The following is a 21,312-nucleotide window of genomic DNA, read 5'->3' as shown; positions in this document are numbered from 1 at the left end:
GCAGCCTGTTGGCTCCATCTAACGAGCCAAGAGATACTCTCACATCCCGAAGATGAGTCACCAGGACAGCAGCCACAGAGGACCGAAAGAGAGGGCAAAGAGGAAGGTGTGTCACTGCGATGAGGTTGGAGTGTTACTACAGCTCAAACACCACCGAAAACAGACAGTACCAGAGCTACTGTGTGAGTTACAAGTTTGAATCAAACTAAAAGAACGAAGCCAACCAATCAGAGGTGTAGTAGGGTGGGAAACCATGTAACCACTTTATCTACTCACTCAAGGAAAAAGTGACTAAATAAATAAAAGCATCGTCGAAAGCATCGTAATTTGCTGTCATGTTAGTATGATCCTTTGGGCGCAACTCAACAAAACAAACAACAAAGATCTAGTAGTTTTTAGACGTTTTAATGCAGAAATGTTACATATTCTGAGTCACCAAACTCCAAAGTGTTCACATCCTTACACGTGGATAAATAAAAAGAGGTTTATTTTAGCTCCCGGAGACCGAACATCAGCTCATCAGGAGGCGATAAGAGCTGCCCTAATTACACTAAATTATACCACTGGAAGGTTTAAACACATTTCATTACATTCTAGTGAGTCTTTCACTGCAAGAAGTAACAACACATTCTGCTTTTGGCTCCCTGACAGCTCGTAGTCGAAGGGTGATAAACGAGTCTTGTTCAGTCAATTATCACTTTAGTTATCAACTGTTTATTTTTAGCAAGGGTGGTGTTTTCTGTGTGAACTGGGTGTGGATGTGACAGGATTAGTTTATTCTCCGCCTTACTCCGTCTCTTACTTGAGTTTTTTTTCTTATGTCCGTGTCAGTCTATTGTGATTTATATTCTGGTCAAAGGTCATTAGAGCAGACAAAAGTAATTCTCATAAAACACTTTGACTGACAGAAAGCAGCGATGGGAAATTGTCTGATTCCATTATTCTTCGCTCTGTAAGTGCTCACAGTCGATCCCACCCGCTCTCCTCTGACACAACAAGCAGCATTTATAGTCTCACCATGTCCTTTATTCAACCCTTAATATGAAGCGATTTCAAAATGAAGGCAGAGCACTGGGACACAACAGCACAGCAGCAGAGATAGAAAGATACACGTCGATACAAGGCAATACTGAGTGGTACTTTGATCAATACTCTAAACTTAAAGTCCAGCTGAAATCACAAAATTGTTTTGTTTTTTTTTGGTAGGAAAATATGAGTTATTTTTTAAATTATTTTTAATGTTGAAAGGAAAATAAACGTCCTTTAACATCAAGTGTCTGTGGAGGAGATGAGATTGAGATGTAAAGGGTAGTAAAACACTCGGAGGCTTTAAAAACTTCACAGTGAAATCATTTTACGGAATTTCCTTGATCCGTGTTTTTGGAGTAAATCCGCAACAACAAATCATCTTCACAGTACTGAGGAATAATCTTAAATGGAGGCTGCTTTAGCTTGTTACAATTCGGTTTATTCTACCCTCCTCTGTATAGTTTTAAACAGAGACAATAGTACAAATCTTTTGTGTAAACTCACTTCCTGTCCTTTCACCTGCTCGGTCATTAAGCAAATCTGTTTTGCTTAATGCTAGCACTAGCAAGGTCTAGCTAGATAGCATGTTAGCAGTTAGCTCGCTGGCTACGGATAACTAAGGCTGTGAGTACATCAGCAAACTTTGTAAACTGCCTAATTAACAGGGACACATTGATGAATGTTATGTTGCGTCATGGTTTTTAACAATGTAAACATTTTTCTGTGAGAGAAGCTAGTTTGCTAAGAGAAAGAGATGCTAGCTAGCTAGCATGACACAGAATCAAACCCAAAAGATAAAGACATTTGGGGTTAGCAGCTTCAACTCAAGTTAACTTGTAGTCAATAATTTTTTTGTGTCCTTCCATGACTGACAGAAAGTTAACAAACCTTTACTGTTAACTGTTTAAGCTAACAACAGACAGCAGTGGTGTTGAGCTAAGAACTACAACAGTTAGCATTTTAACTGAAACATGTGAACTGGATGTGCAAAATTGCTGACTAATTTCATGGTTTTAGGACTCATTACTCATTACACCACTCTGCCGTGACTTTTGATAACTTTTACTTGCCATAACTGAGGACAACCAAAAATGACTTGCTTGAGACTCGGACCATATGACTTGAATCTCATGTCTGTATGTTAATATTCTGATGTTACCATTAGCAAAAAAGCACAAAATATAGCTTCACAGAGCTGCTGGCATGCCTGAAAACTCTGTTTAGGATGTGTTTTTAACAGGTCAGATCCGTAGCAGGACAAAACAGGCAGCTTAATTTCAGTTGGACTTTAAATCGATAAGCATGAATACTGTTTTATGTTTAAGCTAATACTGTACAAAAGCTAATTCCAACACCAGTGTTATCTTACATGTGTATACAGTACTGGATGCTTTGTTCGAGCAAATTTCTATTGGCTTTCAAAAGATAAGAAGTGCATTTTTGAAAAAACATGCAACTGCAAACTCAATCCCAAACACACACACACAAACACACACACACACACACAGAGTCTTCACACACACCCAAAATCAGATCAGTCCAGAGGAGGAGCTTCTTCATCAGGGATTCTGCTCATCGTCGGGGTCAGCGCCCAGTTCAGATACAGTCTGTATTGCTTTGGCAGCGAGAAACACTGAAAAGGGTACAAAGCTTTCTGTCCATCATATTCATTAAATACCGCAAATAAATCAAAATCTCGACTGCAACAGCGTCCGTGAAACACAAGCCCCGGCTCCCTGCGTCTTTTTGAGTTTACAGGAGCCAAAAAACAACATTAAAGTGGACGAAAGATTAAAGGAAGCGAAGGACGTGGACGAGCGGCTCACTCTCACATGTGGAGTTTCTGTCTTTCATGCAGCCTCTGCTTATTTTTCTCAGCTCTCCTGCTCTAGTTTCTCCCTGTTAAAGCCTCTGGCGATCACCTTAATGAGCAATTCCCAGTGAGAGGTGTAGCATCCAACAGTTCACAGAGACTAGGGAATACACAAGGAAAAAAAAATAAAAAGCTCAATCCGTTACAATACAGATGTCCCAAGTTACAGCTTTAGATGGAGGAAGAACCAGAAGAAAAAGAGTGAGAGGCACAGAGAAGAGGATGCTCACATTTTCCCTGATCTTGTGTTCCTTGAGTGCCCATTTTATCTCCGATAAAGGACACTTAGTGATATTTGTTCTCTTCCAGTCAGACCCCTCAGGCGACTCTCCTCCACTCCCATGCATACGCTCACACACAAACACACAAAAACGCATCGTAGTTCTGTTTTTACTTTAAATTACTGAACACAGACCCTGTATCCTCCCGACTTCCGCTTCAAAATATAATCAAATCACTCTCCTTCAAAGTCATTGAATATACAATTACACTGTATTCTTAAATAACATTAAAGATAATTGATTCAGCCACTTGACTGTGGCTTTCTGAAATCTCCTTTGTCAGTGCGGCTCTGAGTCAGCTAACAGCGTTCACCCGAACACAAGGAGAGGAGAAAATGGATGCAATTTCCCCCTTAATGCACAAGTGTTTATGTTGATGCTGAAGAGGGTCAATCCTGGGCAAACACACACAAAAAAACAATTTTTCATCTTCTCAGTTAAACGGTCTTTCTGTCCGCTGGCAGTTCAAAAAGTAATACTTCCCATTCTAGAAGAACGTACCCTTTGTGTCCCGGCACAGTATCCTCTTGAAGGCCTTCCTGAAGTCATTGTTGAAGATGGTGTATATGACCGGGTTGAGGCAGGAATTGCAGTAGCCAATCCAAAAGAAGAATTTAAACAAGGGGTCTGGGATGCTGCAAGTTTCAGGGCACACTGCTTTCAGAGAATAAGAGAAGAAGAACGGGAACCAGCAGATCACAAACACTCCCATGACCACAGCCAACACGAAGGTGAACCTCTTCTCCCGGTTCACCATGGCCTTGCGGCGGGACATGGGCGTCCCTTGAATCTTAGATGATTCCTCGAGTACCAGTTTGGTGCCAGAAGATGTGGCCATAGTGTTTTTGTACCTGCAGGCCAGGTTCAGCACCTGGACTTTGAACCCTTTGCCTAAAGTTTGCTCGGTGGTCTTGTTCGTCTCTTGTTTGCTGTCAGCTCTGAGATCACCCTCCTCGCCCATTTCCAGTTCGGCGTCAGAGGCAGAGCTGGAGTCGCCTCCTTCGTCAGAATGTGCCTGGGACTTTTTGTGGGGAACAGCTGAGAGGATCTGGCTTTCACGATGGAGGGTTGAAGCAGGGGATGATTTTTTGACTGGAGCAGTACTCGGATTAGGCGGGTAGTCCTGGCTCGGGGTATTCCCTGGTGGGTTTTTGAATGGTGCATCCGAGCCAGATATTTTGGTCAGCCCTTTTTCTTGTTGGCTGTCCGTCGAATCTCCTTGATCCCCGTTCTGTTGCGACTGCTCTGGTAACTTCACTGGAGGCTCAGTGGTTGCCGTGCTGGCATGTCGTCCTGCAACCACTTTAGGCTTCTGTCCCAGTGGGGAGCGTGTGTGCTGCTTAGCGATCTGATAAATCCTCACATACACCAGAATCATTATCACACATGGGGCGAAGAACGAGCCAACGGTGGAGTACAGGATATACCAGCGCTCGTTGTTCAGTTCGCAGACCTCTTCACCTCCTTCGCTCTTGTCCAGGGTGAGAAGAGGAGGGAAAGAGATGACCGCAGAGATCAGCCAGACGACGATAATGGCTGCCTTGATACGTGCGGGAGTGCGCTTGGTGCCGTAGGACACGGGCCGAGAGATAGACAGGTAGCGGTCCAGCGCTATTGCGCACAGGTGCACAATGGAGGAGGTGCAGAAGAGAACATCCAGCGCCAGGTAGATTTCACACCAAATGGAGCTAAACGCCCAGTAGCCCTGCAGCTCGTTCGCCAACGAGAAGGGAATAATAAGCGTGGCCACTAAAATATCAGCTGCAGCCAGAGACACCAGGAAGAGGTTCTGAGCCCCCTTCAGGGATCGTGACGTCAGAACGGCAATGATGACCAGGATGTTCCCGACGATGGTCACGAGCATCATGAAGGTGATGGCGATGGCAAAGGCTGCGGTGGCTTGCGGCGTGTAAGGCGAGGGCCTGACGGTGCTCCGGTTGCAGGGTCGGGAGATGAGGCTGATGTTCCTGTTGTGGAGACCGCTGTGCTCCGACAGGCAGGGGGCATCTGGAGCAGCTGCCATAGTGGTTACAGGAGGGGAACTTTATGAGCGGTCTCTTACAGACTGAGAGACAGAAGACGGGTGTTTCTATGGTGAATCATGGAGAGGCAGGATTTCCCCAGTAAGAGGAGAGACTGAGGCTGGTGGATGATGGTCGGTCAAGGTGAAGCCATGTGATCTTTGTTATGCAAAGAGGATCTACAAGAGAAAGACACAATTTGTGGTCAAGATACGAGTACAATCATCACATCATAAAGGTGCAATATGTAAAACAATTTGCCACCTGTTGAATTCATTCTCCAAACCAATATGGGGCTGCATATCAACCGGAATAACTGCTAATTGTTGCTAGTTAGCTCAGTTAGCCGTGCAGGTAGTGGTTGGAACTGGGGAGTTTGGAGCAGCAGGGGGAGTGTTCCATAATTTTTGTTAATTATTAGATGTTTTCACAACATTTCGAAACTATCGCACCTTTAATTAAATTATCTGACACTTTGGATAAAGGCACTACAAACTGTTAATGCCGCTGTTTAAAGGTTGTTCTTTAGAGGGAGTTTTCGTTATCCAAATCCAGGGTCTTAAGGTGAGTTCACATCATCGCCTCCTCCATTTTTGTGAACATACTGTCGATCTCCTCTGTGCACTCGACATCTATTTCATGCCTGTCCGTCCTGAGAGAAGGATTTCTCCTCTGTGGCTCTTCCTGAGGTTTCCTCCATTTTTTTTTCCTGCTGAAAGGTTTTTCCTCACTCTAATCGAGGGTGTGTGTCATTCACCGTACAGTAAAGCCTACTTACACAATATGATTTGTGATTCTGGGCTCTATAGATTGAGTTGACTTGCAAAGTGTGCTGCCCATGTTTCTACTCTACTGTGTTCATATTTATTGACCTTCATCTCAATGGAAGTGAAAGGCGGACGCAGAACTAAAGGTTTGAAAATAACGAGCTGGCTTCCTGAGACAGCAGAAGAAAAAAGATATTTGCAACATTTAATCACTGTTACACCACCTCTACACCAAAACTGGTGCGTATATGCAAAAAAACACTGCTGAAAATAGGCATTGATTTCTTCATATTATGGAGATGAATGTGCCTTTCTGTATTATTTTCATCCGTCATCACGAAAGCGCATGAAAAACAGGGAACAATGTTGAGGCGCTGCTTGAACAGAGATGGATGGAAAAACATGAGCCAGCCAATCAACACCTGAAGAGAGGTGAATAGTAGCGTGTTCACCCAGGTGTTGTGTTTTCATCACAGCTAACGGAAGCGATTAATACTCGTGACTGCTGCAGAGTCAATTGACGAGGGATTAAATGACCATTGTACACATTCACGTTGAGGACAAAAGCCAGATGTTAGCACTGATTTTAACCTAGAAATGAGGATGCCGTTCAGCTTTGCTTCCAATCCAGCCCGGTGGCCGGTCACAGTAGTACAGCAAAAAATTCCCTTGTGGCCCAAAAACCATTTTCTCTGTAGACCGCCGTGAGAGAAGCGATGTCTGTAAAACCGTTGACAGGACACAAAGAACTGCAAACAAGGTTGATTATGACTAAATCTATTATAGAATTTTTGATCCATGGAGGTTTTGGATTTGAAAAAATGTCCCTCGGCTGAGAAAATCGATTTATAAAACTGTGACGTCATCACGATGTAAAGTCTACTTGTTGAGTGGGGACCTGTGGGCGGGGCCAGGGGGAGGAAGTTTACTACGCATATTCAATTAGCTCAACAACCAGGAAGTAAATGCGGGAAAAACTTTGTTGCCGCATGTGCTGGGTGAACCATCCTCATTGGTTTGAATGGCCACCATATTACATAAATCTACGTCTCTGAAAGGTAGCAATCAACTGCTAGCCACATTAGCATTGTAGCCGTTTAACACAGCGCCACCTGGAGGCTGGTGGTGGTAAACACTGTGCTGCACGCTTGTTTCTCCGTGAATACACCCTCAGGATGGAGGCTGCTGTGTGGCGCTCCTCCAGGATTTATGATACTGGGCTCTTGTAAAAGACATTTGCATCCTTCCTGGTAAAACAAGGGTGAAATAAATTTAAAAAATACGATTCAATATCATTGATCTGACTTCTGTTTGCGTATGTTTTTCTGCAGAGTCAGTGTGGTGATAATGAGGCGGCTGCAGAGGGAAGAAGCAGAGAGACAAATAAAAGTATATGAGTCAAGACGGAACAAAAACTGAAGAGTCGAGTTTTATGATTTTTTAGAAACTTAGTTCTGTGTGTGTTTGTTGGTTTGGTGCCGATTTTATCGCCTCCTCAGCTGCTGATTGAGTTGAGTTCAGGCTCCCTATTCTTCTTCTTCAATCCAATTATACATATTCTACATATCTATTCCTGCAGATCTCTCTCCTCTTTTGCTGCACATCTCTTTATTTCTACATATATTTGACCATTTATGTTTGTTAGAGCATCTTTAAAATATTGATCCAAACTGAAACTGTTTTTTTTTCTTCTGTGTTAAGTTCATTAAAATTGGCACAAATCCAGATGTTTTCACCATAAACATGTGGCTACACAGAGGCAAACCTGTAGGAACATGGATGACACATGACAGTAATCTAAATTCTCACAATAAACTAAATTATCTACTTACTGGATGATATAGAAATCTTCACTCCAGCTGCGTCATTCCGTGCCAGCAACTTTTAAAGTTGATTTTTTTTCCCTTTTTTTTTTTTTTTTTTTTTTGCACAAATACGCAGAATTTCGATGTAAATATCCGGTGATGCGTCAACAAACAGGAGTACAAAGTCCACTGTGGGTGATCTGATCCCTGCAGAGTGAAAGCGCAGGGTCAGGAACGAAAATCACAGCTGGGAAATGATTTTAAAATGTAGTTCCAGTTTAGATCTTTGTGGATAAAAGAGGAAGAAAGTGAAGTTTTGTAAAGGAGCGGATGTGTCCTCGCTCTGAGCTCCTCTTTACATCCCGCTCGGTGCTTCCAGTCCGGACGCTGGAGACAGACTCTGCTCGCTGAGGGAGATGTGGAGGAACTGATGCGGATGTTACCGGATAAACGAGGACGCGCTTCTGTTTTTTTTTTTTTTTTTTTTTTTTTTTCTTTCTTTACGCGCAGCTTCTTCTCCGGGACTCCAGCCGGTCCCCAGCCCGGCCGTGCGCCTCACCTCCGGGCTGGGGGTGAGGTTAAAGGTGCGACACAGCGTCACACGTGACAGAAATCCTTCTTTTATGACACTTTATACTTTACAAATTAAAATTCAAACAAACAAAACATGAAGAACTAACATCTTACCTTAAAACAATAGTCCAGTAATCAATAAGTTAATCAGTAAATTATCTTATTTGATCATTTTAATGAGACATTTCATGATTTTTAGCTTCTTAAATGTGACAATATGCAGCTTTTCTTTGTCTTAACAGACTTTAAACTGAATCACTTTGAGGTTTGATCTGCGGATCAACTCAATAATCAGAGGATGAATCCATATTAGTTGCAGTCCTGCACAAAATAGTGTAATAATGTGTCAAATCCTGTTTTTACTTCAGTGCATCAGGGGAGATTTTGTTGCTCTGAGTATTTCTGTGCTGACAGATTCTTACTTACTCCATCCACTGATTATTTTCATGCAAAAACAAACTTAATGAACAACCTCTCTTTGTTTTTATGACTGAATAAACTGAGTCAAGTGCTTCACATGGCCTTAATCCTTATAATAATATATGGAATTAATTGATCCAATGTGACTTTAGAAAAGTATTTGAAGGCATTAAAGCACATTTAAAACAGGTCCTTAAAAAAATCAGCTTTAAAGGTGCAGTATGTAGTTTTGCGGAAGAAATTTTAATCCGAAGAGTAAAACTTCCTTGTTTTACTTTGTTGAGAACAGTTTGTTTATTCACTTATGGAAAAGATAAATATTTCTGAGTTTGTTATTACTTCATTAATATAGTAAAGATTAAAATTCTGAGTTTGAGTTTCATCTCCAAAACTGCATAGTGCCCCTTTAAGTAACATTTATATTGTTTTATTTTACTTTTTATTTCTTTTGTACAGTTTGTCCCATGAGTACTTCTTCCCCCATGGTTAACTTGCATTGTGGGTAATGTAGGCACCGTGTTCTGAAAAATGAAGACGACTGCGTGGAATAAAAAAGGGGATATTTCTGGTTCTGCTGTGTCAATTTTGATCATTTGTTGTTAAACTGCCCATAATGACTCTCACATGTTTTTCATAATCTGGCGCCTACATTACCCACAATGCATCCTATCCACTGAGTGACATCACTGGAGGCCATAGATCAGATTATGAGCAGCTTCCTCTGCAGGCCCCAAATGCAGTGGAACGACTCAAGACCTGTAAACACACTTTAATGTGGAAAATGAATGGATTTGCCCTTAAATACCGACTTCAGTGAACTTTCAGCTGTTTATTCTTTCATTAAAAGTTCTGAAGTGGACTTAAAACAGGAGCAAGAACTTTAAAGTTACCTTGAAATGAAAAAAAACAAAAAACAAAAGATTTACGTTTGTATCAAAATGTTAATTCAGTTGATTTGTTTGTACTTTTTTCCTGAAGAAGAAAAAAAACAGGACATAAAGAACAGTTTGACATCATCTATCTGCTGTGACACTCGAACCATTACTCAGATGTAATGATGTAATGGATGAATGCTTCCCTCTGGCCAACATTCCCATCACAGAGCAAAAAAACAAAATCTCCAATAACTCCACAGATCACATTAACTCGTCCGTGTCCGACAGATTCATCACTTCTCTGCTTGTATTTGCGATTTCTGTGCGTTTGACCAAATTATGTCCTTTAATTACCCTCCACACACACATCGGCCTCCGTCATTAAAAGGCTATTAAAGCCTGTTTAATATTCAGGTCCTTTAGTTTTGATTAAAACTTATAATCACTGCATTTGTTTTGTTTTTGTTTTTTTTGCCATTTGATTAACAAAACAGCAGCAGTATTGTATTGAATATCTAATGTAATGTCATGGAAATGTATGCACATCAGGAGGATCTCTGTGGGCGGAAACATGCAGGAGACCCAGAAGATTAATGTCTGCAGGAGGAGAAGTTTGGGGAACTCAACAGAACTTTTTGTAACCGTTTGTGTGTGGAGTTTTTAACCGATCAGTCGTCGGATGAATGAGCAGATAAACAACTTGTTTTTTAACGCATTATGTGTAGTGTTCGTCGCCTCCGCTCAGAGTTGAAATGTGTAAGAATAAATATCTTCATACGATGTGAAAATAATCCCTTAAGTTTATGATTCTTACACTTTTTGTTCAGCAGCAAGGTAGTCTTAACAGTGATTTTGTCATTTTTGAAGAGTAAATTAGATATCTAGATGTTCTATAAACTGATCGCTGTACAAGCTGTGAAGTTTGATGACGTTTAATTTCCGTGACGACTTCTGTAGTTTAGCCACTTGTTAGCAACCGCCATTCAAAAGACACCTCAGCACTTTATAATCAAATTGTGGAACGTTTAATAGTTTATTTATGTGATATAGAACAAAGCTTGTGGTAACTACTAACTACTAGTTTCAGGAATTTAACCAAAAATCTGATGACGAGGGGACCAGATGTGCAAAAATGCTAACTGATTTCTGGGTTTTAGGACTACGAGCTGCTCCACTCTACATGTGGAGGTGTGAAAAAAGTACAATATCAGCCTCAGGTGTAGAGGATTGGAAACGTAAAGTTGAACAGAATACTCAGAGTTTGCAGTTTTCACTGTTTAACACAAACAGCGGAGTCATCTTAACTCCTCGGTCCAGCTAGAAACTCATTTCCAGAGGTGCCGGTGTTAAACCTGCAGGTTCCTCCTCGGCTGATTGCAGAAAGCGAATCAGCACCACATCATTTTTTATTTTTTTATTTTTTTTTTTCCAATTCTCCTCCAAACTCGACGACTGCGTTCTTTCCCTCGACCCCGAGAACGGCTTCACTAGCAGGATGGGTTTCGTTCCTGGAATCTGACCTAACTGCCAAATATTTATCTCCAGCTCAGTTTATTGTCATGCAGGTAGGCTGGCGGAAAATTGCTCTGACATTTACACTTGACATGTGGTAACAAACAACAGTCAAACAGCCGAGCTAAGAGAGCACAAGTGTCCATTACCGTGAAGTCAGGCTGACAGAATGAGGACGAAACCTTGAAACTGCACAGAAAGTAGAGAGATTTCCTCTTTAGAATTAAGTAAATAATAATGTCTATTGTTCTGTGCAGAGATGCGACAGAATGAAACAACAGTGATGAACTAACAGCAGATGTGCTGACGTCCAGGAGGCGACGAGCTCGCTGTGTCAGACGGGGAAAGAAACTACCAACGTTGATAAAGTTTGTCTGGAAACGAGTAAGACTGATGTCGTCTGAGGTGTCGATCAATAATGGGTGTTCTTCTTCAAGACACCACGTATGCATGCTGATCTGACAGACGTTAAGCTATAAGAAATAAGAACTGAAAGAAGAAGAATTGACTTTATGAATATACATTAATGAGATCTTAATGAGTAACAGCAGTGACAACACAGAGCATCGAACCACATGTTGTCAGTCATGTAAAAACTCACCAAATCATGTAATTTAATCCATTTATATTCTATTTTTTATTTTGCACCAGTGAAAGCTTCATCTGAGATCTGGAGATAAAAGTGTATATTCCCCCTCACAGAAAAGACAGTGGAGTAGTTCTGTGACGCTCGGAGTGTTAAATAACTGTTTAAAAAATCTGGTCCAAGAGGCAATTAGTCGTCTAAATAACCCCGTTGTTTTATGATGGTGTGAAATATGAAAAAAAAAGAATCAGATCTCATGTGTTTTTTCAGCTGTGATTTTTCTGTAAAAGGTTAGGAGAGAAACAAAACAAAACATTTCTGTAGAATGACTCATAATAACCAGTAATGAAAGCTGTCAGCTAAACACAGTCAGAGGTCTAAAAAGGTAGAAAGTTAAAATTACCTCTACTTTGTATTAAATTGTAGGACATCTGAGCAAGCTGACGATGAAGATTTACGAGATGTTGCCGTCATCCAAAAATCAAACTGCATATTCAGATTGGGGAAGAAATTTCAGAGGAGAAAGAGCTTGTTTTTCATGGTCGAATAAACAAACCAACCCTTAGAGAAGGAAAACACAATTTCATAGCGTTTTACTTTGTTTACATGTGGCGGACCCTGCCACCTTTCTAGCTTCAAACAGCATCCTGGAGACTTGATTTTCCTCTGAGAACAGCTCGTTTATTCACTTATGGAAAAGATAAATGAAAAGATTGTGAAATTCTGCAATTTTCTTGATCATATTATATATCATATAAACATGCCAATGAAGACAAATCTGAAATACAGGTATGTTTGTTGGTTTTATTAATAAATAGTTGAGTCTCAGCTCAGTCTAGTTCTCTCTGCTGGTGTTTTTCTGCCCTCTGGTGGCAGCGTTCAGGTGCTGCAGGGCAGCAGCTGCAGAGACGGCGGTGCTGGTTGTGTCACTTTCCTCTGGTTTGCTGGCAGAAGTGTGAGCTTTGTTCTTCGTCGTGAGGCCGGAGGCCGCGTCGTGGAAAAGTACACGATGCACGCTTGCATCTTCCTCCTTCTCAGCAGCACTGCTGTTCTCCACCTCCTCTGCGAGGGTGTCTGGTGAAGAGCAGAAGGAGGGAAGAGTCAGACGTTATGTGCAACTCATCCCTTACTCACACTGCTGCACGGCTCCATCCAGAAGTTGGAGCGCTAAATGCATAAAAATGTGTCCTGGGACACTTTTATATGATATCATTCAATTAATATTACTCGCGAATTAATGTAAAAGCAGGATTTTACTGTTGTAGTTGGTAGAACTGAAACTAAAGACCATTTTGATGGCAGTACAGAGAGTGAACACACCACAGTGGTAGAGGCGGCGAACTCTCTCGATGTCCAGCTGTGTCATTTTGACTCTCTGTCCCATCTCCTTCTTTTCACCGTGGGGAACGATGGTGGGCAGACCGTTAGCTGAAAAAAACCCACTGAGGCACGGATAAAAATCACACTCACACAGAGGGGAAAATAAGTTTTAAATGCTTTAGTATTTTGGACACTTTACCTTCCGTAGTGCATGATAGAGGAGATGTCGTAATTGAGGTCAAAGGTTTGGCCTGGAAGCTTACGGAAGTTTCTCTCCTTCCCTGAAACACATCTTGATTATTTTAGCTCAGGGCGCAAAGATCACACAAACTGTCAACCATCATACTTCACCAATATTCAAAAAATATGTGTCATTTTTGTTCCTTTACTGGGATGTTTGAGCTTCACTGTACAGATTGATGTCCTTTCAGAGTTTGTTTTCACATTCATTCATCCTCTGAAAAGAGGGAAATTGTGTTATATCTCAAGTTTAAAAAGAGCCCGCTATTCTCCTTTTCTTATAATTGTTTGGCATGTAAAAGTATGCCGAATTAGCCGTTAGCTGTCCCTGTTTGCAGTGTGCCACTTACTGTGCACACATCCAAGACTGGAATACGTTGATACTGAAGAAAACCTAAAAGCATGATGATTCTAAGGCAAGTTCTGTATGGAAGACCGATTACAGAAACCAAAAAGATGGCCAATTCTACAGAAACGCATATGCCATTAAACTGCACCAAATATTAAAAAAACAACACATTTTTGACTTCATTCAGCGACATTACCATTCATTATGTTTTGGGAGAGAACTGTGATGTACTGGCCGCGGTCTGTCCTGGTGTGTTCATGGTGGAAGCCCAGAGCGTGAAGAATCTCGTGGACGATGTTACCCAGGGCGCACCGCGGCCCAACAAACACCTCTTGCTCTCCACCGATGAAGCCCACGTATGAAGCACAGCTAGAATGAATCATTTTAATGTCACTTAAAAACATATTTGAGACATTCGCTTAGAGCTAAAACAATTAGTTGAAGGGTAACATTTTTTCTATACCTCTGTCAAACATTTACATTTATTGGATTTATGGAAAATAATCAGTTCTGAATTCAGTTTAAAATACACAAAGTTTTCAGACCCTCTGCTGGATTTGAAGATCAGGTAGTTTGTCTCATCGTTTCGCTGGTGGAAGGACACGCAGGTGTGTTTAGACACCATCGCCATCGCGGAGAGGATGTCGTGCCTCCGACTCTCTGGAAAATACACAAACAGTGAAACTCAGAGAGCCAGGAGACACGATGCAGTGACCGGATGTCAGGCTTACCCATCTCTGAGCTGATTTCATACGGGATCTCCAGCGTCGACCACGGCCTCGCCACTGCATTCCTGTCAGTCTGTAAGCACAAAAAAGGAATAAAAATAGTTATTTTGATTTCCCTAAAATCTGGGGGGTTTACTGTGCATTCATGTGCTATTGGGATTAATGGACAAATGGTTTCCGACTGGGAAAATTCATGTGAATGCCCCGGTGACATCAAAACAACATCTCGGACAGTCAGGAAATGTTGGTGCCTGAGTTGAAATCATGATGCCGACACATGGCGGACAAAGTGAACATTGGGTTGGTGGTAACGCGCAGATTTGTGAATTGTGTTTCCTGACCTATAACCTTCCCTCTTCCTTGTCAGTCAAATACTTGAAACAGATGTCAAAGTCTTGTATAAACGCTCTGAGGGACAAACTGCATAACGACCTCTTTTTGGTGTCCGTGCTGCTCCCACAGTCCAACACGACACACGCACCAAAATGGGTAGAACCACTTACCAAATCAGGAAATGGGATCATGCTACGAGCACTTGAATGCAGCATAAGTTTCAACATTTTTAAACATGACGCACCTGGATGGACAAAATAGATGAAGGAGAGCTTTGGACAATTTCCGGCTGTGTTTGTAGCATCTACACTAGGTATTTTATACCATGTTTTTCTCTTAACCCAATGATTCCCTTTAACCCTTACCACATGGACTTTGTGTCAAAAACCCAATCAGAGCACAAACAGTGTTGTCACAACATTAAATTGAACATTTAACTGAAAGAAACCAAATTTAAACCTGTGGTTTGCAGAAAGTTGCAATGCAGACATTCATTCTGGCCATGAGAATTTTACAGCTTTTCTCAGGAAATGCTTTGAGAGTGATCCAAAGAACCACAACCAACCTGTGACGTCTACCCAACGATGGGCGGTATGGAGGCATGATGGGAAATGTAGGATCCACTATTTTGGAGCTTAATCCATCAGGAACTAAAAGTCAGGATCTCGTCCGCTGCTGCTTCTCGTTTGACCTTTACATCTCAGTGATTTTGTCTCTCAAGTCTCCCAACTTTGTCCAATAATACATTAGAACTTACACGCAGCACTTAAAATGATTCTAAATAAATTGAATGAGTAATGAACTCGTTTCACTCACTGACAGAATCATGTCTCCCTCCAACACTGGGTATTGCTTGGTCGTCAGCTCTGTCATAAAAAGCAAAAGAAAAGAATGATATAATTTGTCTTTTTACTCACAACTGCGAGTTACATTGAATTGAAAACATGTTGGCAGGTTGAAACTGTGTTTTCACCTTCTATAGTCTCTGGGTTAGAGTCCATATACTTCAGCACCCTGGTGAACCAGTCTTCCTCAAGTGCTGTAGAAAACACATCTGTACATTAAAGAAACGCACAAATCTAACCAACGACAACATATTGATCAATCCAGGCTTCAGTCAGACCAGGCCTTTACCTTGTCTTTCCTCCTGTATCGGACCAGACTCGACTAAACACAACGGATGAAAGAAAAATCACTTGTTTGTCTCTCCAGGGGGTAAAATCAAACTTTGTGTAACATGCTGATTTCTTACCATCTGTAGGAGATTTGACCAACAGAAGTGCAGCGAGCAGCAGACGCAGCATGATCTCAGAGGTCAGCACAGACGGAATGATGCTCGTTAGTGACATTAAGTAAAATCACCTGTGAGCCGCTGCCTCATTTATTCCTGTGAGGCTCAGAGGAGGACACGTTTAACACATTCAGAGAGAAAAATATTTTTTATTGATGTTATACACTTATTTTGCAGGTAAGGATTTCTTATGGGAAAAAAAGACAATGTCATCGTCATATTTTTTTTTTTTAAATATGATGCATTGTTATCAATTAAAATATTCCAAAGAACATAAAAGAGCTCCTCAACCAGCTACATCACTAAGACGATACTTACGCTAATGTTTTAAACCTTCACCCTGATATATAAATAAAGATTGACTGAATGAATCCATTGACTCCACTAACATTGGAATTTGAATACCAATAAGTTCATAGGGTTGAAATGTGGTTTAAAGTCATTTATTTCCAATTTGCCAACATTTTTAAATTAGTTGTATTAGTATTTGTTGACAATATACGCTAATACTATAGAAGAATCCTGGTTGTGAGCTTATTGGTGTTTGCATTAACATTAATTAATTCACAAGTTAATAAGTTAATATAAACCTTAGACTGACAGACAATTCATCCCCATTTCTGCAGAAATAAGTAGTTAATGTCATAATTTCAGCCAGAGAACAAGTCTGGTCATTATTCTGCACTCCACCGAACAGCAGGGGGCGGTAGGCTGCTGCGAGGAGAGACCGTAGAAGAAGAGTGACTTCCGGAGAAAAATACAAACACATGGGCTGAAACTATCTCAAGGTAAAGGTATTTTAGCCTTTATTTATATTTTAATCAACGACACGTTCTGTAGGTAAAGATTATCTTTAATCGCCAACTATCTTGTTGTATTCGGCTACCTTTTTGGTTCGACAAATGTCAATTATCAATAAGAAATAAGGTTACGTTCTGTGTTTTAGCTAGCTGCTAGCTTACATGCTAACAGTCGTTTCATAGAGAATGACGTTAGAAAAGTGACGTCTTTTACGTTAGAATTTCGGCTAACGATATTTAATGACGGTTGCACTCAAAGAAACCAGTTAATTTCTGTAAATTTTAAATTCTAGGGAAATTCGGCTTTAACAGTCTTTATTAATCGCGTTGTGCTTCAAACTGTTCCTCAAAAATGTTTGAAACTTGTCAGCAACTGTACGACTTACCTGTTTGACAGCAGAAGCTCGACAATAGTAATATTTTTACTATTACTACAACTAATAACAATACAACGGTATGTCTTTATTTCGTCTGTTGCAACAGAGAAACAAACAAGTATCAGAAAGTACAATCCAAGGAAATAACAAACACTGTTCAGGCAAAGAAGAGATACATAGATATGAAAGATCATGAAAAATAGAAAACAGAAATAAATTGGAAAACAAGAAAAAGATAATATGCAACATTTGGAAGGAGTTAATGTAAATATATAAAATGAATTTAGGTAGAAACATTAGAATGGGAGCACAGTCTTTGCAGATTTTGTGTTCTTTACAGAGGGAGTTGTTTGTTTTTCTTAATTCTTCCTGAAAGATTGACTGACATCAACTCAGTCACAGTAAAAGGCAGCCCAATGTGACAGCTGTAATCACTCTTCCCTTCCTGTGTGCTAACAGTCAAAGATGTTCTCCTAATAAGTTTTAGCTTTGCAGTTATTTTGTAATCTGTTCCACCTTAACTAAACAAATTCTTTCTTTAGCTTCAGTGAGCAGTCATGACGAGGTGGGCGAGAGCCAATAACGTCCACAAAAACAAGCCAGCAGAGGCCACTCCATGGAGCCAGCTGAGAGCGGGAGGAGGAGGACGAGGAGGTGGTGGACGAGGAGGAGGTCACCCAGGAAGCTCTGGTGGCCCATTTAAACAAGGAGGTCACCCAGGAAGCTCTGGTGGCTCATTTAAACAAGGAGGTCAGAGGGATTATCTGAGAGGGACTCAGCCTGGTGGATCAGATATTAAAAAACCCAACCGCAAGAAGAAGGAATACCTGGATGAAGATGTGAACGGCTTCATGGAGTATCTCCAGCAGAGCGGCCAGAGGCTGACCAAAGGAGACAGAGGAGGGAGGGAGGATGTACAGGAGCTCAGGGAGGAGGTGGAGACCGCCCTGAAGAAAGACAGAAGAAGAGAGGACAGACGAGTAAAGAGACAGAATGACAAGAAGAGCAACATGGTGAGCGACTCCAAACCATGTATCCCTGACGTTCCTGTCTTCAGCTTTCCTTGTTTCCTTCTATTACTTCCTCTCATCATCTCATTCTCTCCTTCATTCCTTCTTCTCACTCTCTCCTTGTTTCCTTCCTCTCATCCTCTCATTACTCCTTGTTTCCTTCCTCCCATTCTCTCCTACCTCTCTTTGTGTCCTTGCTCTTATCTCCTCTTCTCACCCACTTTTTGTTTCCTTCTATCATCTCTGTCCTTGTTTCCTTCCTCTGACCGATCTCCTTGTCTCCTTCTCTCCTCCAGCTGTGCTTTAACTGCAGGAAGCCCGGTCACGGCCTGGCCGACTGTCCTGAGGCCGACCGAGACGAGGAGATGGGCCGAGGCATCTGCTACCGCTGCGGCTCCACCGAACACGAAATCCAGAAGTGCAGAGCTAAAGTGGACCCCGCTCTGGGTGAGGACAACACGGAGACTCACAGCTGTTTTGTGATACATATTTGTCTTCTGCTTTAATAACATTAAGCTGTTGATTCTCTCAGGTGATTACCCGTACGCTAAGTGCTTCATCTGCAGTAAGACTGGACACTTGTCACGATCCTGCCCAGATAATCCTAAAGGAATGTATGCACAAGGTACAAACGGATAACAAATAATCACCACTTTGTAAAGTGATTAATTTTACACCCGTTTGACTGAATGTTTCTGTGTTCGTAGGAGGTTGCTGTCGTGTTTGTGGCTCGGTGGAACATTTTCAGAAGGACTGTCCAGAGCACCAGGCTGCAAGTGGGTCTCACTGCCACATCTTCAAACTACCACACTCTAGAAATTCTCTGCCTGCAGCACTTGTAATCGAGTCATCTTCTGTGTGGTGTTCACCTCCTCCTCCACTCTGCGTCTCTTATCGTTTATTTCTCTCCTTCCAGCTAACTCGGTGACCGTCGCCTGGTTGTCCAACAACATGAGCGCTGACTACGAGGACGTTCACGTTCCGGTGAAGAAAGCCAAACCCAAACAGACTAAAGTGGTGAAGTTCTGATTCGCAGAGAGTCCTGCTGATTCCTCGTTTCACGCCGACTCTGTTCAGGAGCTTCATCTACAGATTTCAGATCGGATTCACCATCTGGACTCTAACAGACTAATTACTGCTCACATGCAGTGAAGCGTTTCTTCTGACACATTCTGCCTCTCTTTGTGTATATCTGATAAATATCCTTTTTAATAAAGTGTTGCCTCTGTTGTGTATATATTTACAGTCTGACTTTATTCTGGTGATGAAACAATACTTAAAATTCTGGATTCATTGTTTTAGACATTCAGACTAATTTAACTTGTATTTTTTATCAACAAAACAAACCCTCTGGATATGAAAACCTGTTAAATGCATCTATGATTTTTACAAGCTCATTTTCCACGTTGGAAGCGGTCTCACTGCACGGTCCATTTAGTAGCTGTTATTTTTATCACATCACATGATCTTCCCCTGCTCTGGGTTGCCAGATGCATTATGGGGAAATAAAGGGTTCAGATTCTGCTGTCTTTGCTTTTGTGTTCCCGGGATATTAAAGGAGAATTCCGGTCCTATGTTAAATAATACATAAGTGTGTAAACTAGAGATGGACAGACTGGCTGATTATCTGGGCCGATTTTCGTCGGCATCGTTTCAGATTTTTCTGCCAAATAATTCGACTATTATAAAATGCGCTTCTTTGTATTTGATGCAACATCAACTTCCACAATGTCCAGACCACAGCAGAGAGGGGGACACTGAGAAATCCAAGACCATGAACCACAAAATACTGTTATTCTGTGTGTCTGTAACGGTATGTCTGTTTGATACATGTCTTTCTGTTTTAGCCATTTGTCTGTGATGTTGAACGGTGCTGCACACTTGGCTTTTCTCTGTTGCAGCTGGTGTTTTAAGACCCGTCCACTCGGGGGCAGCACTGAGCCGCTCTGCTGCAGGACTTACAGAGTGACTTCTGGCCTGAAGGTCATCCTGCTGCTACTGACGGAGGAAAGTCGTCAGGCAAAAACACACGCCGCCATTCACCGCAGAGGCGATGTGATAATGTGGATGCAGAAGCCTGTACTTTATTACTTTTACTAGAGTAAAGAAGTTGAATCAGCTCTTCTACTTTTACTAGTCTTTTTTAAAACTTTTTACACAAGTATCTGTACTTCTACTGGAGGAAAGAATGTGTGGACTTTTGCCACATCTGACTTTTTCATCCGTCAAAATGTAACTTCTCTGATTTGATGTGTTATTTTACATTGCATTCGCCCCATTTCTCTCCATTTTGACAGTTGTGGGCGTTTGTTTCAGCCGCCTCTCTGCCATCACACTCATGTTGCTCTTTCTTGTCTCTTTTGTCCACCACCTCTCGTCTCTCTTCATTCCCACACACTTATGGATTTCACATTGTATTCTGCATTAGGATGTAATTTCAGCATGCACATCCTTTCTCCCTTTAAAGGATGTTTTCAGCGCTGCGGGATGGATTTTCTTCGGGGAGTAGTGTGAGTCTTCTCTGTGAGCGATCAATAAGGTCGTCATCAACCTCGACTTCAAGAACAGTCCCTAAAAGATAATCCAGCTCCAGCGGACAGCAACACGACCAGACTGGAGTTCCTTCAGCTGCTCATTCACTCGCTCTTTGAAAACACGTCCAACGTCCAGTGTCCAGTCCACAGCAGACAGAACTTGTGCCTTATAACTTGAGAAAACACAGTCCCTGCCAGTGTTTTTCTCACCTAAAATGTGGATTTCCACATCACAAATCAGGCTACTCCACAACCCCATTACAGCCTCTGGCGCAGCCATAAAACAAGAGTTACGATGCACAGTAAACGTCTGTAGCCCAGTGTCATAAATCAGTGTCACAAATAAATCTGAGGAAGCGCAAAATTGGAGGGATTCCACTAACAGGAGAAAGATGTCATGTGAACAGAGGAGATAAGAACCCTTTAAAGTCTGAAAACTCTTGGAAAAGGCAATCTGCCACCGCTCCTTAGTTGACTTCCTCAATTTCACAATTCCTGGATGGGATCGTGATTTTGTCATTTGCTCCCACAGAAGCTTAAACATTGAGCCAAGTTGGCCTAATATTTCTGTTTGACACAACTTCAGAC

General features: G+C 41.6%; 3 protein-coding genes across 7 annotated transcripts; 1 reads left to right on the top strand and 2 right to left on the bottom strand.

Moving 5' to 3' along the window:
- Nucleotides 1–386: 386 nt before the first annotated feature.
- LOC115592204 (alpha-2A adrenergic receptor) lies at nucleotides 387–8,206 on the bottom strand. Its single transcript, XM_030434759.1, has 2 exons — nucleotides 7,804–8,206; nucleotides 387–5,383 (listed from the first exon to the last, which is right to left on the bottom strand). Exon 2 carries the CDS (start codon nucleotides 5,204–5,206, stop codon nucleotides 3,671–3,673), a length of 1,536 nt encoding a protein of 511 aa, XP_030290619.1. The 5' UTR covers nucleotides 5,207–5,383; nucleotides 7,804–8,206; the 3' UTR covers nucleotides 387–3,670.
- A 4,320-nt stretch (nucleotides 8,207–12,526) lies between these two features.
- On the bottom strand, nucleotides 12,527–16,095 carry LOC115592173 (low choriolytic enzyme). Its single transcript, XM_030434711.1, has 10 exons — nucleotides 15,965–16,095; nucleotides 15,847–15,879; nucleotides 15,686–15,751; nucleotides 15,529–15,578; nucleotides 14,383–14,452; nucleotides 14,197–14,311; nucleotides 13,848–14,020; nucleotides 13,262–13,343; nucleotides 13,063–13,184; nucleotides 12,527–12,816 (listed from the first exon to the last, which is right to left on the bottom strand). The coding sequence occupies exons 1-10, from the start codon at nucleotides 16,059–16,061 to the stop codon at nucleotides 12,578–12,580; spliced, it is 1,047 nt and encodes a 348-aa protein (XP_030290571.1). The 5' UTR covers nucleotides 16,062–16,095; the 3' UTR covers nucleotides 12,527–12,577.
- zcchc9 (zinc finger, CCHC domain containing 9) lies at nucleotides 16,072–19,429 on the top strand. Of its 5 annotated transcripts, none has more exons than XM_030434713.1 (7): nucleotides 16,072–16,180; nucleotides 16,701–16,791; nucleotides 17,723–18,193; nucleotides 18,487–18,637; nucleotides 18,723–18,815; nucleotides 18,898–18,966; nucleotides 19,107–19,429. In XM_030434713.1, the coding sequence occupies exons 3-7, from the start codon at nucleotides 17,738–17,740 to the stop codon at nucleotides 19,217–19,219; spliced, it is 882 nt and encodes a 293-aa protein (XP_030290573.1). In that variant the 5' UTR covers nucleotides 16,072–16,180; nucleotides 16,701–16,791; nucleotides 17,723–17,737; the 3' UTR covers nucleotides 19,220–19,429. The 5 variants fall into 5 exon arrangements, with proteins under 5 accessions (XP_030290573.1, XP_030290576.1, XP_030290575.1 ...); XM_030434716.1 differs by having other exon boundaries at nucleotides 16,701–16,797; XM_030434712.1 differs by having other exon boundaries at nucleotides 16,092–16,180; nucleotides 16,658–16,791.
- Nucleotides 19,430–21,312: the final 1,883 nt, after the last annotated feature.

Source organism: Sparus aurata, chromosome 12 (genome assembly GCF_900880675.1).
Source record: "Sparus aurata chromosome 12, fSpaAur1.1, whole genome shotgun sequence".
NCBI lineage: Eukaryota > Metazoa > Chordata > Actinopteri > Spariformes > Sparidae > Sparus > Sparus aurata.
Note: the sequence above shows the minus strand (reverse complement) of the source record. Positions and strands in the feature narration are given on the sequence as shown.

Excerpts from the sequence above, each read along its gene's own strand:
- LOC115592204 (XM_030434759.1), bottom strand. The coding sequence starts at position 5,206 with ATGGCAGCTGCTCCAGATGCCCCCTGCCTGTCGGAGCACAGCGGTCTC.
- zcchc9 (XM_030434713.1), top strand. The coding sequence starts at position 17,738 with ATGACGAGGTGGGCGAGAGCCAATAACGTCCACAAAAACAAGCCAGCA. Across the intron at positions 18,638-18,722 it reads TAAAGTGGACCCCGCTCTGG|GTGATTACCCGTACGCTAAG; the intron begins GTGAGGACAACA and ends TGATTCTCTCAG. Across the intron at positions 18,967-19,106 it reads TCCAGAGCACCAGGCTGCAA|CTAACTCGGTGACCGTCGCC; the intron begins GTGGGTCTCACT and ends CTCTCCTTCCAG.
- LOC115592173 (XM_030434711.1), bottom strand. The coding sequence starts at position 16,061 with ATGTCACTAACGAGCATCATTCCGTCTGTGCTGACCTCTGAGATCATG. Across the intron at positions 14,312-14,382 it reads TGAAATCAGCTCAGAGATGG|AGAGTCGGAGGCACGACATC; the intron begins GTAAGCCTGACA and ends TGTATTTTCCAG. Across the intron at positions 12,817-13,062 it reads TCGCCGCCTCTACCACTGTG|ACACCCTCGCAGAGGAGGTG; the intron begins GTGTGTTCACTC and ends GCTCTTCACCAG.